The sequence below is a fragment of the Vicia villosa genome, linkage group LG2, assembly GCF_029867415.1.
Source record: "Vicia villosa cultivar HV-30 ecotype Madison, WI linkage group LG2, Vvil1.0, whole genome shotgun sequence".
In the NCBI taxonomy this organism is placed as follows: Eukaryota; Viridiplantae; Streptophyta; class Magnoliopsida; order Fabales; family Fabaceae; genus Vicia; species Vicia villosa.
This window is the reverse complement of record NC_081181.1, coordinates 50,851,265-50,868,629: the sequence shown is the minus strand read 5'-3', so window position 1 is coordinate 50,868,629 and position 17,365 is coordinate 50,851,265. Positions and strand designations below refer to the sequence as shown.

General features: G+C 34.2%; 3 protein-coding genes across 3 annotated transcripts; all 3 read left to right on the top strand.

Moving 5' to 3' along the window:
- The first annotated feature begins 2,324 nt into the window (after nucleotides 1-2,324).
- On the top strand, nucleotides 2,325-7,585 carry LOC131650543 (protein XAP5 CIRCADIAN TIMEKEEPER-like). Its single transcript, XM_058920248.1, has 11 exons — nucleotides 2,325-2,464; nucleotides 4,002-4,228; nucleotides 4,325-4,390; nucleotides 4,519-4,787; nucleotides 4,891-4,967; nucleotides 5,167-5,228; nucleotides 5,698-5,829; nucleotides 5,948-6,001; nucleotides 6,804-6,869; nucleotides 7,031-7,105; nucleotides 7,214-7,585. The coding sequence occupies exons 2-11, from the start codon at nucleotides 4,058-4,060 to the stop codon at nucleotides 7,262-7,264; spliced, it is 1,023 nt and encodes a 340-aa protein (XP_058776231.1). The 5' UTR covers nucleotides 2,325-2,464; nucleotides 4,002-4,057; the 3' UTR covers nucleotides 7,265-7,585.
- Nucleotides 7,586-8,828: 1,243 nt separating this feature from the next.
- On the top strand, nucleotides 8,829-10,365 carry LOC131646165 (small ribosomal subunit protein uS19x-like). Its single transcript, XM_058916296.1, has 3 exons — nucleotides 8,829-8,970; nucleotides 9,068-9,277; nucleotides 9,876-10,365. Exons 1-3 carry the CDS (start codon nucleotides 8,968-8,970, stop codon nucleotides 10,122-10,124), a joined length of 462 nt encoding a protein of 153 aa, XP_058772279.1. The 5' UTR covers nucleotides 8,829-8,967; the 3' UTR covers nucleotides 10,125-10,365.
- A 3,311-nt stretch (nucleotides 10,366-13,676) lies between these two features.
- LOC131649047 (uncharacterized) lies at nucleotides 13,677-14,717 on the top strand. Its single transcript, XM_058918794.1, has 2 exons — nucleotides 13,677-13,973; nucleotides 14,307-14,717. The coding sequence occupies exons 1-2, from the start codon at nucleotides 13,677-13,679 to the stop codon at nucleotides 14,715-14,717; spliced, it is 708 nt and encodes a 235-aa protein (XP_058774777.1).
- Nucleotides 14,718-17,365: the final 2,648 nt, after the last annotated feature.

The following is a 17,365-nucleotide window of genomic DNA, read 5'->3' as shown; positions in this document are numbered from 1 at the left end:
CAGATTATCAAGAATACTGAGCACCCTCTTAAGCAAATGCTTTAAGCTCTTCGCCTTTTCAAACTGGGTGGTGCCCATCGTAACCATTTCCCAGGTAAGCGCCTCCATGAGGTTTCGTTTTTCCTTCAACAGTCTCACCACTACCCTGCTTTCACGAAGGTTCCTTTTTACATGGGCTACCCTGAATTGTAGTTCCCAGATGGTGCATGCAAGTTTCTCTCTATGTGTTTTCTCCACCAAAAGGCAACTTAAAAGTTGGACTTCCGATAAATCATAAAGTGTGGTGGCGGACATGCTAGGGAATGTTTGATAGTCATTTGAAAAAGTCTTAAGGAAAGAGAAATAATGGTAAAAAAACAACATAGGATTAAAGGCGTGGTTGTTCCACAATGAGGGATTGGGAAGGGTTGGTTCATCTTTTGCCTTTTCCATCCCCCGTTCTGCCTCGTAGCCCACAGATAACCTGGAATAGTCCTCTTACCTCTAGAGCGCCAAAGAAAGGCGGGTCTCAGCAGCTTTTGAAGTTTTGCATTGCCTTGCAGTCATTGCTCTTGCTGTTGAGCCATCTGCATCCTTGCCAAACGCTTACTCTTCCCATCAAACATAATCTTCACCATTTCCCTTGTAAAGAAAAGAATGAGGTCAAGGCATGAAAAGTGATCAATTAGGAGTCAACGGTATTCTTTTCATACCTAAATATGATCCTACTCCATCGTTATCCTCATGATCTCAAAGGATGAAGAAACTAGACTCCAAATAAGAGAAACATCTTAGTATCTGGATTACTTCACGATCAAGAGGTGAAATACCACGTGGATCCACCCTTTGGCTAAGTCATGGGCCTGACGTCTATGACAAAGAAAAGAGAGGACCACGCGTCGCCCCCACGTTCAGGGTAATCTGAGAAGGGGAAACATTGATGACGTTCAAAAATTCCGTCTCGAAAGATGTAAACAAAATCAAAATCCTTAGTTCATAAATGATGTGGAGGTAGACGTAAAAATAGGGAGCGGGCGGATCGCTAGAAGTATCCATATTAGCTCTCTCTTCCTTGGAACAGGGTTCCATAATCACATCCCTCTCTGAACCTATGTTAGTGGTTCTAATGTCAAGACGAAACTTCTTGATCTTGTCTATAGTAGAGTATAAGGATATGATGTCTCGAACATGGATGAGTTTAGTTCCTTTCCCATGATCGTCTGGAGTGGAAAAGCAAAGAAGTACAAGCTTTAACTAGGCGTGTTTCTGGAAAAGAAAGAAGAAGAAGAAATATGGTTCCTAAAATATTATATGAAAACCCAATTGCATAAGCCATGCAATTATCCTATGATATAACTGCCACGAGAAATGGAAAAGCTCCCACACCTGGAGGACACATGTAAGAAATGAAGAACATTGACTCTCCCAAGAAATGCCATCATGAGGCGCATTATATACTCTCTGTGTTTGTTCCACCGAAACACTCGAGTTTTCAATAGTGATTAACGTTTTGACATCTTGGGGTCTAATATAAGAAAGGGAATCCCTCTAGTCCATTCACCAAAAGAAGAGTCACCTCCAGCCAAGGGACTCGCATCAGGCTGGAGGACTCGCCCATAATAAACATACTCGCCTTTAGTTGAGGGACTCGTCCACAATAAACATACTCGCCTCAAGATGAGGGACGCATCCCTTATTTAAGTGTGTTGTCAGCCAAGGGACTTACTCCTAGGACGAGAGGCGCATTTTGAACGTGAATAGAGTCTTAAAAATACATCCTCATTAGCAAACTCCTCGTACTTGAGGGACTATGTAATGTTATATCTGTGAGAGAGTTAGATACGAACGCATTTGCCTAAAAATGGTATCCCCTAGGCGATAACCTAAAGATTTGCTTTTGATAATCCTGATGTGTAAAGTCGTTAGTCAAGAAAAGGGGAAGTCTGCCACTACCCTCGAGAAGTTAGGTGGTCAATAACTCCTCTTAATCAAGAGGGAGCGGTTGTGGACACCTCAGATTACTCAAATCCTAGGCTCAGATCGCCTCTATAAATACTCCTCTCCCCACGGGAGAAAGGATAGATCCTAAGTGATACATCTCACACCTCACTCACGCTTACACCAAAGCGTATCATCCACTAATAGGGCACACAATGTAAAATTTACACTGTCAACTAATCACAATCGTGTATTATATCAAATTATATTGTAATTTTCAAGTTAGTGGCATGATATGGTCGAATGATGAATTTCCGTTAGATGATTGTGTAAAATCTTTATTTTATTTTATATATATTTAAATTTATTCCATTAGATGAACTGGGAGTGTAGAAGTATAATGGAGGTATGAATATAATGGGCTGATTTTATGAATTTGGGTTTGTTATTATCCCGTATGCTCCATAACACGCTCGCAACATTTCTTCTCTCGCTCGCAACTCAGCGCTTTGCCTCTCGTCTTCTCCCTCGTCGCTCTTCAACTCAGGTAATCATTGATATCCTGATTTTTTTAATGCGATTTTTCTTCGTTGTTGGTGCTGGATTAGGGTTTTAAGTGTTCAGAATTTTTGTAGATTGTATCGAACTTTACGAAATTGTTACTGTGGTATGATGAAGCTTTATACATGTTTTTCCTGGCTATAGTTGATTCTTATCTTGTTGATTCATACAAGGAAGTTGCAGCTTGATTTTTATTAATGGTTGAAGTTTTTCAATTCTTCTTTTGTTTGAATTGAATTTTTTTTCTATGTTGGAGTTCTTAGTACTTAGGGTTATCAATGGTTGTTTTAATTAGGGTTATAACAAAACCTTGGTTGGCTTTTAAAACCAAATCAACCCATGAGTGCATGGTCACATATATATAGTCTTAAATAAACCCAGGAGAACTCCAATATTCATTCATTCGGATTAACACCATAAACACATGGTCACGTAGCCAGAGTCTTGGCTGCACTGCGTCAAGCAAATCTCTTCATGTTTAGTGAAATTAGCCTCCTTTATGTCTTGACATTGTTACTGCTGTAGGAGAACGGAAATGTTTCTGCTAATAATGATTTGGTAATCAATTTAGAAAACGTTCACATCCAAACAGTGTTGATTAAAATACTTTTGGTCCAATATGAGGATTTGTCTACTTTAAGGAATATATTCCATCTGAAAGGTCAGGTCAGAAATTAGAATTTTAATTCCATTTCCTGATTCTGTTTATTATAAATTTCCTTCGGGATACTAATCGTGTTTTCATTTGATGGGGATAAAAAATGTATGGAGCATTGGGCTTCAATAAAAAATATAGAAATCAGATATTAGTTGAAATTTGTATAAGTAGGAATGGTAGCGGTGAGTTACTAGTGAGGGAGTGAGTATATTATTACAAGAGGTTTGGCTTAAATCCTCTGATTTCATATTCCCTAAAGTTTAGAGGCTGCGACTAAATAACATATGGTGTTTGTGTATGACAAAAATGTCAATTTATTAAAGAAATGTATGTGTATTGCTTTGAACGGTTTATACAATGAATGACTGTAACCAGGCCAGTCAAACAAAGCTTAAACTTAGTGTGTCTTGTGTTTTTTTTCTTTTCTCGGAGTTCTTGTACAGTGTACGCAATTTAATAGTTTTATTGTTGGAAAATATGAATTTTATAATGACGTTATGTACTTTATGTAATTTAGTGATTGATGGTACTAAATCAGAAACCCTGAACAACATATTGAAATTTGTTATTTCCATTTCTTAAATTTATCAAATCCAAACAGTTCTCTGGAGGAGAAAAGTAGAAAACCCCAAAATAAAGTTGAATCCCTTAAACTGCTATAGACACACACACACACACACACAAAAAAAAAACCTAAACTCAATTGAAGTAAAGCATTCAGATATCTATTCTACGTGTCTGGTCTAGAATTCAAATACACACTTGCCTTTTGAGTTTTTTGGCCAAGACCCTTGTGGGCTAAAGTTGAGCTGGGTGGACAAGCCCATATTCCCAGCTGAGATACTCATAATCCTCTTCTTCACAGGCACAGACAGTAGGTTAGGTTCCATATTTTATCTGAAGAGAAAAAGAGAGAAGGAGATGTCGGGTATGGGAGATGGATATGTGGGCACTGCCCAAGATGCCGTTCGGATCAGACGGCTAGAGAAACAGAGAGAAGCTGAACGTCGTAAAATTCAAGAGCTGAAAACCAAGTCTGCCACCTCCAATGGCCAACCTGGTCTCCTCCAATTTGGCTCTAGCACTTCTGAGGTTACATTCTTCTTTATTTTTTCTTTTTCTTCTTGCAATTTTCTTTATTACAATCACAAACTAACTAATACCCTCCTTTCGATTTCAACATTTCAGATTCTTGAAACTGCTTTTAAGAAAGAAACTGTTGGTCTTGTCACCCGTGAACAGTATGTTGAGAAGGTATATTGTTATTGTTGTTGTTGTTGTTATTGTTATTATTATTAATTATTAATATTATTATCCTTAACCTGTTCAATTCATTCATATGTCCACACACACTCATGGGAATTCTGAATTTGAATATGCAGAGGGTTAATATTCAAAGTAAAATAGAGGAGGAAGAGAAGGAGAAGCTTCAGAAGCAACTACAAGAGGAGGAGGAGCTTCAATTACAAAAGCGCAAAAAGAGGAAAATCAAGGGAAATTCGAGACTATCATTTTCCGAAGATATTGTTGACAATGATGCTCAGGAAGAGGAAGAGCCACATCAAAGTAATGATATAGAAACAAATGGAGGAGTACGGTGTGGTAAGCTTGGTAAAGACCCCACCGTCGAAACTAGCTTTCTACCTGACAGGTGCGTCACCCTCTCTTCTATCTTCAATACATTCCCTTTTTCCTTTATTTGTTGCTTTGTTTCTCTAACGTCTGGGCATAGGAGTGCTGAGCATTTTGTTCAGTGAGCGAGAGGCTGAGGAGCAAGCTGAACGTGAAAGGCTGCGCAAACAGTGGCTCCGTGAGCAAGACCAAATTCGAAGTAAGTCTGCATACTGTTGTTTTATTATTATAATGGTAGTTCTAAATTTTTTTCAAAAAAGGATAAATGGTTGAAAAACATAGCTTGTTGAATATGCCTGCATAGGGAAGAAAATAAGTGTAATTGCTTCTTTTCTTCTACATCCTTAATTGTCTCTTTACTCTTGTTTATTCATGAATATATTGTTCCTGGGTTTCAGACGAGCCTCTTCAAATCACGTACAGTTATTGGGATGGAACTGGCCATAGGCGTGTCATCCAGGTAAGCGAAGGCATGTGCTTCAACTTACTTTTTAAGTCTTAATGTTTGGGAGTTTGGAGGGGAAGAGAGGGGAGAACTTTGAAAAAAAGGGAAGGATTGAATGAAAAGAATAGAAGAATTTTGGTTGGGAGGTTTTTGAAGGGATTGTTTTTATTCATAACACCAAAAACCCTTTAGTTTGGGGAAACTCAAAATTTGTATTGGAGGAGGGTTTTGGAGGGGTTAAACAAATTGTTCAAATATAATTTTTGTTGTTATAGTATTTCAAAAATTAAAAATATGTTGATGATAAGCGTTATTTTATCATTCTATACCAAATCTTTTTTTCCAAAAATGTTAAAAATTTCTCTATATTTTTTTCAAAAATTATTTTTCGAAGCGCTCTCTTCCAAACTCCCAAACAAAGCCTAAGTATCCATTTGCAGATTTGCTATATAATATCTGGTGTCTTTATTATTTTGCAATTCAGGTACGCAAGGGTGACACCATTGGAGAGTTTCTTCGAGCAATTCAACAGCAACTTGCGCCTGAATTCCGAGAGATTCGAACAACCTCGGTTGAAAATCTGCTTTATGTGAAAGAAGACCTTATCATTCCTCATGTATGAAGAGCAAATTTGTTTATAATTTTAGCAATCTGCGTACATCTTTGTGTGCAGGCATGTGCCCAATTTTTTAAATTCATCATATGTTTTCTTACCTTTTTTCATGCATATACAGCAACACAGCTTCTATGAACTAATTGTGAACAAAGCGAGGGGCAAAAGTGGACCGGTATGTTTCTTTTATTCTTTTTTTTTAATTGGTTGTGTTTATTTTATTTCATTTCCAAAGTTGTGTATCCAAAATGTTCTAACCATAATACATTCATATATGCATTTTATTGAGAACATATATAATCTCACACAGTCACACCCTAGTTAACATGTCTGTCTTTGGGCTATGCTACAAAAAATCCCTAGTTCTCCCCCTTCAAATGGTTCTTAATTTGAGAAAAGAGAATAGTAGAATTTTTTTTTTAAGTTTTTGCTGTTAGGGCTAATTTCTTTGTACATTACGCATAATTCAAAACTGTTAACACGTGGCAAATGATTGAAGGAATAATAGAGTTGTGACAAATCATATATAATTAGTAGAAGGTGCGATGCAGAGCTGAGATTTGTACTACTGGTATCTAGCTAATGAACTAAGTTTTTCTTCTAAAAAGGTGTAGGGATTCTATGTAAAAAGGAGGTATAGTTGAATAAAAAGTCATTGCAGTAATCAATTAATTCTTCAGGGTTCAGATAAGAAAATTCAGTTCTTTTGACCAGCTGGTATTCATCCGCTGTCTGTAGAAGTGTCACACTAGTCTTTGAGTGATAACTTGTGGTTTTACTTTTGGTCTGTAATCTATATGGCTTTGATGATGCTGGCAGTGTTTTATATGGCTGCTACTAAAACATTGCATTCCATCTCCACTGCAATATCTGAGACAAAAGTCATTCATATGATGTCATTAACGTGGAAGTGTTTGCTGATAATCCTTTTATGATTTGCTGTGAATTAACCACATTAAATTTCATGTTTTATACAGCTTTTTCATTTTGATGTGCATGAGGATGTCCGTACAATTGCCGATGCCACTATAGAGAAAGATGAGGTACATTTCTACAGTCGTTGCAATTACTTATTTGAAAGTCAAGTTTACAAGATAGTGAAAACTAAACAAACACACGTTTGTCCCTGCGTGTTCTAGTAAACTTGTTTTTTATCTTTTTGCTTTTAGTCATCCTAATCAGTTATTTGTATCTCAATCAACAGTCTCACGCTGGAAAAGTTGTAGAAAGGCACTGGTATGAGAAGAACAAGCATATATTTCCTGCTTCAAGATGGGAGGTAACTTGTTTCTCTGTTCCTCTCTTCAATATACCCGGCTTAGAGTGCTTGTTACATGTAGTAGCAGCTTATGATTCCGATTACAATTGTTTTCATTGTCTATTGCAGATATATGATCCAACAAAAAAGTGGGAACGTTACACCATCCATGGAGATTAAGCTTTTGCTTCCAAATAACTTTACTTGGATTTGCTGCTTTTGAGTTTTAATCTGATCTTCAGTTGAGCTGATTATGCCTCAAATTCCACCTTGATAGTGTTGGTTCAATTAGTCAGATTTACAGCAATTCCAGTAAAGTTATAGGGTACAATGCAAATCTGACAGTAAACTTTATTGCTATAATTTATTCTAGAAACTTGGACAATTAGTCAGATTTATTTTACAATACAATGCAAATCTGACAGACTGGGCATCTAAAATTGCAGACTTTTTTTTATGTAATGAAAGGTTTAAGTTTAAGGGATGCTTTTTTGGCTTTTAGACTTTTTCTTATTTTCTATAAATTACAAAGTGATGGCAACATCTTTTATATTTTGTGACGGAAGTGCCAGTGGATGGATAAACAAAAAGAATAGTTGTGTTGTTGTTTGCCTCCCCATACATTTCTTTCTCTTCAAGCATCATCAGTAATAAGTTGCATTGAAAATTATTGATATATTAAGTGGTAATTTTTATGTCAAAAAAAGATATAATTATTTTATTGTATAATGGAAATATGGAATGATTTTCAAAGATATTTTAACTTGATTTTAGTGAGTGAATGCTCCTTTATTTATCTTAGCAAGAAAAGTATTATAAAAAATGGATGGACATAGATTTGAATGAAAAAATTACAAGAAAAATGATAATTTAAAAAAATAAATAATCATTTTACTAAAATGATGTGCTTATACTTGAGGGAAATTGCATTGACCTTTTTCCTAAAGTCTCTTTAAATGACACTGATACATTCTATTTTTTCAAAAATGCATGTATCTCTTTTACTCCAAAAAAAAAAAAAAGTTGCTCAACATTTTTTTATTCAACAAAAAGACAATAATGGACATAATTTTACGTTTTAAATTACACAGCCAGATATATGACTGTACTTGTAACCAAAAAACAAAAAATATGACTGCACCTCTGCACATTAAGAATTTTGTTATGATTTCATCACAAAAAAAAAATTATGATAAAATTAATTAAGGACTCTAATCATTTATTTTTATTCAACAAAATTTTAGGTGAACTGAGTTTGTAGATTAAGCTACAAAAATAGTTACGAATTATTAATAAAAAATTATTGAATCGGTAACATGAATTGAAGCTATCAGTTTTTTATCTACTGAATTGATCTTCATTGGCATAATTCCAATCGTATCATATAGTGAATGATAGGATGAACAAATATAGATGATGAAATAAATAAATATAAGATGTTCCTTTTAAATATACGAGAGATGGGAATTTAAAGAAACATCAAAGGTTAATGCAATTTCTCTTCGTATTTATTTATTGTTACTGTATTATTTTAATCATAGAACGTAATTATTTAATAATAATAATAATAATAATAATAATAATAATAATAATAATAATAATAATAATAATAATAATAATAATAATAATAATAATAATAATAATAATAATAATAATAATAATAATAATAATAATATATTTCAATGTACACAGACTTTTTTTGTATTACAAAAAAGGGATAAATGGGCTTGTACTAAAGCCCAATGAATGTAACCCAGAGGCCTAGGGTTACGGTATCAGCATTACAAAACCCTAATTATAAAAAAACGAAACGAAAAACCTAACGAGTTTCGTTCTCCAGTTGAAAACCCAGAAGCGGCCGAAGCATCAGAATCAGCACAACAATGGTGAGTTTGTTTTCTTCTTCTTCCAAAACTCCAATTGAAGAGTTATAACGCCGATTTCCATTTGATTTGTATCTGATTTTGATTTTCAATTTTGCAGGCGGACGTTGAAGTCGATGCTACTGCCGCGGCCGGGATCCCAAAGAAGAGAACGTTTAAGAAGTTCAGTTTCAGAGGCGTCGATTTGGATGCACTTCTGGACATGTCCACTGATGAGCTCGTCAAGCTCTTCAGTGCACGTGCTCGTAGAAGGTTCCAGAGAGGTCTCACCAGAAAGCCCATGGCTCTCATCAAAAAGCTTCGCAAAGCGGTACAATTCTATTTTCACTTAATCAGCATTATGCTAGGTCAATTAGTACCTTTAATTTTCATAATGATATGCTTATTTTGGGATTCATTTGCTATTTTGTGATTTTAGGTAATAATTTGTTTTTTTAGATTGTGAGCTGATACAGTTCTTCCTTAGAATTTTTAGGACTGTAATGATAACTCATATTGTTATACCTATTAATCAGCAATAGGCTAGGTCAATTAGCCCCTTAAATTTGCCTATACAAATTCATAGGAGATTATTCAAGTTAATATGCATTTTTTTTATAGTTTGTTGATTTTGATGGAACTCAAATGAATTTTAGGGATTGAGTAATTTAATTGATGTATGTTAATGTTTTAGGGGTTGACTGGTTGAGTAATTTAATTGATGTATGTTCCCAGTTTTAGGGATTGGTTTGTTATTTTAAAAAATTTAGGGATTCATACTGTTGATGTATGTTCCCAGTTTTAGGGATTGGTTTGTTATTTTAAAAAATTTAGGGATTCATAGTGTCTCTAAGAATTTGTATGACTGAATATCTTGGACTGAAATGCTGAATCATATTATTGTATCTTAATTTTTTATTTGATTGTAGAAAAGGGAGGCACCACCTGGTGAGAAGCCAGAACCTGTTAGGACCCATCTTCGTAACATGATTATTGTACCCGAGATGATCGGAAGCATCATTGGAGTGTACAACGGAAAGACCTTTAACCAGGTTGAAATCAAACCTGAGATGATTGGGCATTACCTTGCTGAGTTCTCAATTTCATACAAGCCTGTTAAGCATGGTAGACCCGGTATTGGTGCTACTCACTCCTCTAGGTTCATTCCTCTCAAGTGAAGTATTCTTTTTAGGAGGCTACACTTGTATTTTGCTGTTTATTTTGAAGGAAAAAACTTGAAATGATTTTGTTTCTTATGTTTAGTGCATTTTATTTTGAGTACTTGTTAGTATAAACAATGTTTTGTTAATGACTTAATTATTGAGTTTAAGCATTCAGGCTTATGTTTTGTTTGTCTTAAGTTGTTTTTAATGTAATGTTATATGCAATGATACTGAAATAGTTGTTTTTTTAAGTTAACATATTTGAAGTTTTGAGAGAAACTTGCACATTTGTTTGGGTGTGAAAATTTCTCAATGGCTATCGATAGTAGTATTAACACCATTTGATGTTCATACTGGTATAGATTAGAGAATAAAATAATTTGTGTTTTTCACCAAAAGTTTTTTCTCCCTAAAATTTAGAAGAAATAGATAACCTTTTTCTTGTAAAAGATATATATCTTCTCTTCATTTCAAATAAATAGTCAAGTTAATATAATATATATATTTTGATACAATAGTTAATTAAGTTAATTTAAATTTAAATGTTTTTAATATATGGATATATTGATTTTTTTAAAACAGGTTCTGTAATTATTTCATTTGTCATCATCATCAAAATGTATTCTTTTGTATATCAGAACTGGATGATTTGATTTGGGAAACTTGTTTAGTTTTTAAAATTTAGGATAAATTACACTTTTAATACTCCATTTTATTTGATATATAAATTTATCATTTTTAATTAAAAAAGTGATGATGTGTGGTTTTTTTTAAATAAACGGCACCTAAATATATTTTTAATATGACATATTTATTTCCACTTAGTTAATGATATATTTCATACTATTTAAATATATTTAAATATATTTGTTTAATCTAATTTTGTTAATTATATTTCCATAACATTTAAATATATTTATTGAATCAAATTTATTAAAAAAAAAAATCTCTTTCTGCATAATTTAGGATTCTTTGGAGTATGCATTTTTTATATAATTTTTTTAATGCTCCTCATGATTCTCTTATACACCGCGTAAAATTTCAATTATGTCAGCTAATTTCGTAATGCACATCCGGAAGCATTTTTTTTTATAAAAAAATTAGTCACCTTCTATAGGTACATCTACTGAAATATAATAAATTAGTATAAATGGTGATAAAATATACATAAATTCAGTTCAGAGATTTTTCCGTATGTGCATCCACGTAATGGCTTAGCGTCACATTATTCCGTAGATGCATTTACAGAAATATCTAATATAGTTTGAACCAGCTTGATCACTCCCCCATTGTTACATTTCTTCATCAACATTCACTCTCCACAACCTAAAAGCTCTCCTTCTCTAATACCATTTTTCACTCCAAAACTCGAACTTTTTGGTGCAACAAATCAAAGAGAGCAAGAGAATATTGAATTTCAGATAAATATTCATCTTCAACCATTGCATTGCTCACATTATGTATTAAATTTCCGTTAAAAAAAGTAACGTTACTTCCGTAGATGCATCTACGAAAATATCTAGTATAGTTTAAACCAGCTTGATTATTTCCCATTGTTACATTTCTTCATAAACATTCACTCTCCACAACCTAAAAACTCTACTTCTCTAATACCAGTTTTCCCTCCAAAATTCAAACTTTTTGGTGCAACAAATCAAATGGAGCAAGAGAATACTGAATTTCAAGTAAATATTCATCTTCAACCATTGTATTGCTCATATTATGCATTAAATTTCTGTTAAAAAAAGTAATGTTACTTTCGTAGATGCATCAATGGAACGTGTTGAAGATGAACACTTCCGTAGATGCATTTACGGAACAATGCATGTGTTGTTTTTTCAACAGTGTTGTCATTTTTTGTTATTTAGGCAATTGTTTCCAAATAGGTATGGCGCACCACAATAATATCGCAAGAAAAGTAGTTCATTTACTCAATGTTTCTCTGAGTGTTGAAGGGGTAGTCGCAAAAACGGTAGATGTTGGCGGTGACTTTAATAGCAAGCAAGACTTTGATGATCGTGAAAGCATGCTAATATGAATTCGTATGAATGCAACTAACCTTGGTTTTGGTACGGTAATAGGAAGATCGGATAATGGTACAGCAAGAAGAAACCCTTCCGTAACAATGTTGTGCGAAAGAAGCGGGAAATACCATCCTCCTCTAAGGAATTATAAAAGAGACGACACGGGTACTAGGAAATGCGAGTGTCCATTTAAAATCCGTGGTTACATGTTGGCAAGTAACAAGTGGAGATTCTCATTTATTTGTGGTTTGCATAACCATTATCTGTGAGCAAAATTACAAAAACATCCTAATGTATGTTGGCTCAATCCGGAAGAGAAGACATGTATTAATGACATGTCCTTAAATCTTGTACAACTGAAAAATATACCTGCCACATTGAAAAGGAAGGAACTTGGCAACGTATCGAATATAAGGCAAGTGTATAATCAACGGTACCGCAATAATAAGGCGAGTGTAAAGATACGAGTGTGATGCAAAAACTGTTGAAAATGTTGGATGACAACAAATACATGTCGTAGTACAGAACTTGCGATGACGGAGTTACGGTCCGAGATATTTTTTGTACTCATCCAGATTCGATAAAGTTGTTCAACACTTTTCCGACAGTGCTCCTTCTCGATTCTACCTATAAGATCAACAAGTATCGACTTCCATTTTTTGAGACGGTGGGTGTTACATCCACAGAAAAGACGTACGCCATTGGTTTTGCTTTTTTGGAGTGTGAAAAAGAGGATAATTTTAGGTGGGCATTGAAGGTGTGTCGGTCACTTTTGAAGCAACAAGTCGAGATGCCTAAGGCGATTGTTACGGATCGCGATACCGCTTTGATGAATGCGGTTGCAAAGGTATTTCCTTCTTCTATTGCATTACTTAGTCGATATCACATAGCATGTAATGTGAGAAGTAAGGTTAAACCCGCTGTGGGGAAGAAACAAGTTAAGACCGAAGGTGGAAAACCGGTGAAGCCCGAAGTGGTTGTTGACCAAATAATGGATGCATGGGCTCGTATTGTAAATTCTTCGACAAAAGAATTATACGCTGGTGCCGATGTGAAATTTTAGAAAGTATGTGAAAAGTATTCTGATTTATTAAAATATGTTGAAAACACCATTCTTGACAAGGTGAAAGAGAAGTTTGTTTGTGCGGGGACTGATAATGTCTGACACCTTGGGAATACAACCACCAATAGAGTTGAGTCGGCACATGCTATTTTGAAAAATTGGTTGTGTAATGGCAAGGGTGACTTGTGCCAAGATTGGGACACTGTAAATCTCATGATTAAAAACCAACACAATGAGATACAAACTTCGTTCAGTCGGAGCATTACGGTGTTGGAGCATCGATTTAAGGACAACATCCTTTACGCTCAATTGATCGACAATATGTCTCGGGCCGGATTGAACTATATATTTCATGAGGCCAAACGAGATGAAACATTTGGTGGCGATAGCGCAAAGTGTGGTTGAACTTTTACTAGCACGTATGGTTTCCCGTGTGCTTGTGTTATTGCTAAAAAGGTAAGACTAGGTGAGCCAATAAGAATGGATGAAGTCACTCCTCACTGGAAGAGACTTAGTTTTGATGATGATGGTTGCATCGAAGGAGAAAAATTGAATATCTCTATTACTTCCGAATTGGAAGCGATACAAGAGAGGTTTTCAAAGGTCGTTGACAACATGAAACTTCACATCAAAGAACAATTGTGGAAGATCGAATTTCCAGAAACAATCGACATGAAATCGCCGTCTCAACCAGTTAAGACAAAGGGTGCTCTGAAGAAAGTGAAGCCAACGCCGAATGACAACTCGACTACACGCTCTCCTTCATATTTTGAGCACGTTGACAAACTCTTTCATGACTCACCTACTCTGAAATCGCAAAAATCTCAAAAAATTCAAACAAAGGAGATCGCATTAGCAAACCGTCTCCGATACCTATTTCACCCAAGATTACAATTATCGAAGAGATTCTTATTCCATCGAACATTCTATTCATCGAATAGATACCATTTTTATGCACCCTTACATCGAACGGATCGTAGATGTTGCGAGGGACGGTAATTGCGGTTACCGAGCCGTCTCGGTGTTGCTTCGTAATGTAGGGGTAGCTATACGGTTGTTTGTCATCAACTCATATAAGATTTGATGACACATAAAGAATTGTACACCCAGTTATATGGAAAGGAAGCTAAATTTGAAGCGGCTAACGAAGCTTTTGTGCCTTGGTTGGGCCCTTACGCACCGGTGTCAAAATGGTTGAAATTCCCAGGAATGAGACATCTTATTGCATGCGCCTATGATATGGTGTGCATTGACTTGAAGCGTTATGGATTTTCGAAAACTTTTTTCCCACTCCGCACTGCACCGCCTACAATTTCAAATGCTCGCATTAAGTGTATTGGATGGATTTCAAAAGCAAATCACTTTGTGCAAGTTTACTTGAAACCGGGATGTCCCATACCACCCACGTCACCAGAATGGGATATTTATCATACCGAAGATGCCGAGACGTGGCAGGATTTTTTTGTTGACAGGATGCACGAATTCGAAAGAATGAATAACATTGAGGGGGGAAGCGAATAAGGAAAAGTCAAAATTGGAACCACCAATAGATTTAGCCGGCGACTGTTCTTTTGATGTATTTTCTAGTTTCAAAGTGTAATATATGCACTCTTTAACATTGCAATATAATCATTTTTTGTCAAGTATTAGTTTATGTGTTTTTCCTTTCGTAGATGTATCTACGGAAGACTCTAATTTTGAAAATTATGGGTTTTTTCCGTAGGTGCATCTACGAAAGCTAAATATCTGTGACCCTTTCGTGGATATACCTACGGAACGTTATGTGACAGAGATTGTGTGACCCATATTCACCAAGGGCTGCTATAAAGTTTGGGTTTTTAGGGTTGTATTACACACAAACATTACACACATATACGAAAAATGGCATCCCCTACACCATGCTCATGGAAGCGAACATCATCCAAGCATCCCGCTCCTAAACTGATTATTTTAAAAAGGGATGGACATGTTATTTTCTCTCCTCTCAAACCCCCGGTGCCTATGAAATTTTGGCACATCCATTCCTTGGATCAACTTAAAAGGGGTATGATGTCTTGGTTAGGGGGGAGTACAAAACTGACGAAGTCATTAGAAGGATCCAGAAACTTAGAACAAAGACCTCGCTTGAGACCGGAGAAACGGAACATTGGTGGAATGAGTTGGAAAACGACTGATGTAATTCAAATGATGCATGGATCAGATGATATCGTTTTTACTGTTGTAATTTCTTAAATTTCTTAGATTTCTCTATTTTCTGGTGGAAATTTTGATGTAATGCTGATTTAATAAATGAATGTTTCTTTTATCGTTATAAATGTTATTGTTCTGGTTTTCTGCATCTGGGTCAATTTCGTGGATGTATCTACGAAAATTTTCCGTATGTGCATCTACGAAATATTTTCACGCAAATGCATCTCCGGAAGCAGAAGAACATTTTTATCAGTTTGATAGTACGTGAGAGATGTATGAGGTGAGATTATAAATTATCTACTTATTTGATTAATTGAATATTGTTTTAATCAGTATTTTTTTTGCAAAAAAATCAAATGAAATGAAATATTTGGTTATTAATTGGAACTGAACGTTTTTATGTCATAATAAAAATTACAGTTCCGACGTAGGGGTGGTTTTTGGCCATTTTTGGCTAGAAATCACCCCTCCCTCAACACCGTTTTCTTTCTCTTTTTATTTAAATAAGTGGTTATCCATATAGATTTGCTTCTTCTTTTGTGTGTTTTTAAGTTTTCATCGTCTTGTGCGGTGTTTGTTGGTTTTACCGTCTTAGTACGGTGTGTTTGTTGGTTTTCCCGTCTTAGTACGGTGTTAGTTGGTTCAGATTGACACATTTACTTCAAATCATTGCAGATTTGAGGAAGACTTGGGCGTCAATGTTGTAGATCCAGAAGTATGAATATTCTGGTGACTTTTATTTTGTAATATTTGTAGGCACTTTCAGTTTGCCGTTGTATGCTATTAACCTAGGTGTTGCAAGATTGTTTGCAGATTCACCTTTTTCCGTTTTTAGCGATCTTGAATTTGTAATGATCGATGTATTTTTCAATTTGAATGAATGAATATCTTTTTAGTAAAAAAAATAATAATTATGTCGCCTATTATAAAAAAAAGTGACGCATCCTCATTTTTTTAATAAAAAATGAAAAGGAGATTAAAATTAGTTAAAAATAAATAAATTTTACCTTTAACCTCTAATTAAATTAATCAAATTAAATATTAAATGAATTTAATTGGACTACAATGACATTGTAAAGAAATTTTACACTGTTAGTGAATTCATAACTATTAATTTGTTTGAAGTATTTGGTTTTTATTACGTATTTTTATTGAAAATAATATACTTGAGTGATTGTGATGGTGAAAAAAAATTTATACCAACAATAAATAGCAATTAAATTCATATTAAATATTTATTTTTCATTTAAGGATGCTTATGTTATTTCACAAATATTCTAACTTTCTTCTCACTTTCTATTCAACTAAACAAAAGAATTAATGAGAATATATATTTTTTTCTCTTCTCATTCTCGTCTTACATCTTTCTCTCTTCTTTATTTCTTTTTCACAACCAAACGAGCCTAACACTTTACCCTATAACAAATTTAATATGCATTTTTCTTGGTATTACAATTTAATATGTATTTTTTTTAACACTCCAGTATCCTTGAATTTGGTTGAATACTGATATTTTTCTCCAATTAAATAAAGATATTTAATACCACATCATTTTATAATATTATTTTATTTTTTAAAAAAATTAAAATTTTAAATCAATTAATACTAAGAATATGGTATGGGTACTCAACTAAAACTAAAAGGTACCAAAGAATTTTTTTTTTAATTTTTATTTAATATGCATCTTTCTTTTACACCTTTACAACCTATATTTGATACTCCCTCCGTTTTTTATTATAAGTCGTTTTGGAAAAAAATTGTATTTAAGTATAAGTCGTTTTACAATTCCAATGAATAATTAATGTTATTTTTCCTATTATATCCTTAAATATTTATTATTCTCTCCTTTCAATTATATAAATTTATCTTCCACATGTCATTAATGAAGGATAATTTTGTAAAAACCTTCATAATTTCTCATTTTCATATAACAATTATTATTTTTCATAATCTGTGTAAAAAGTCTAAAACGACTTATA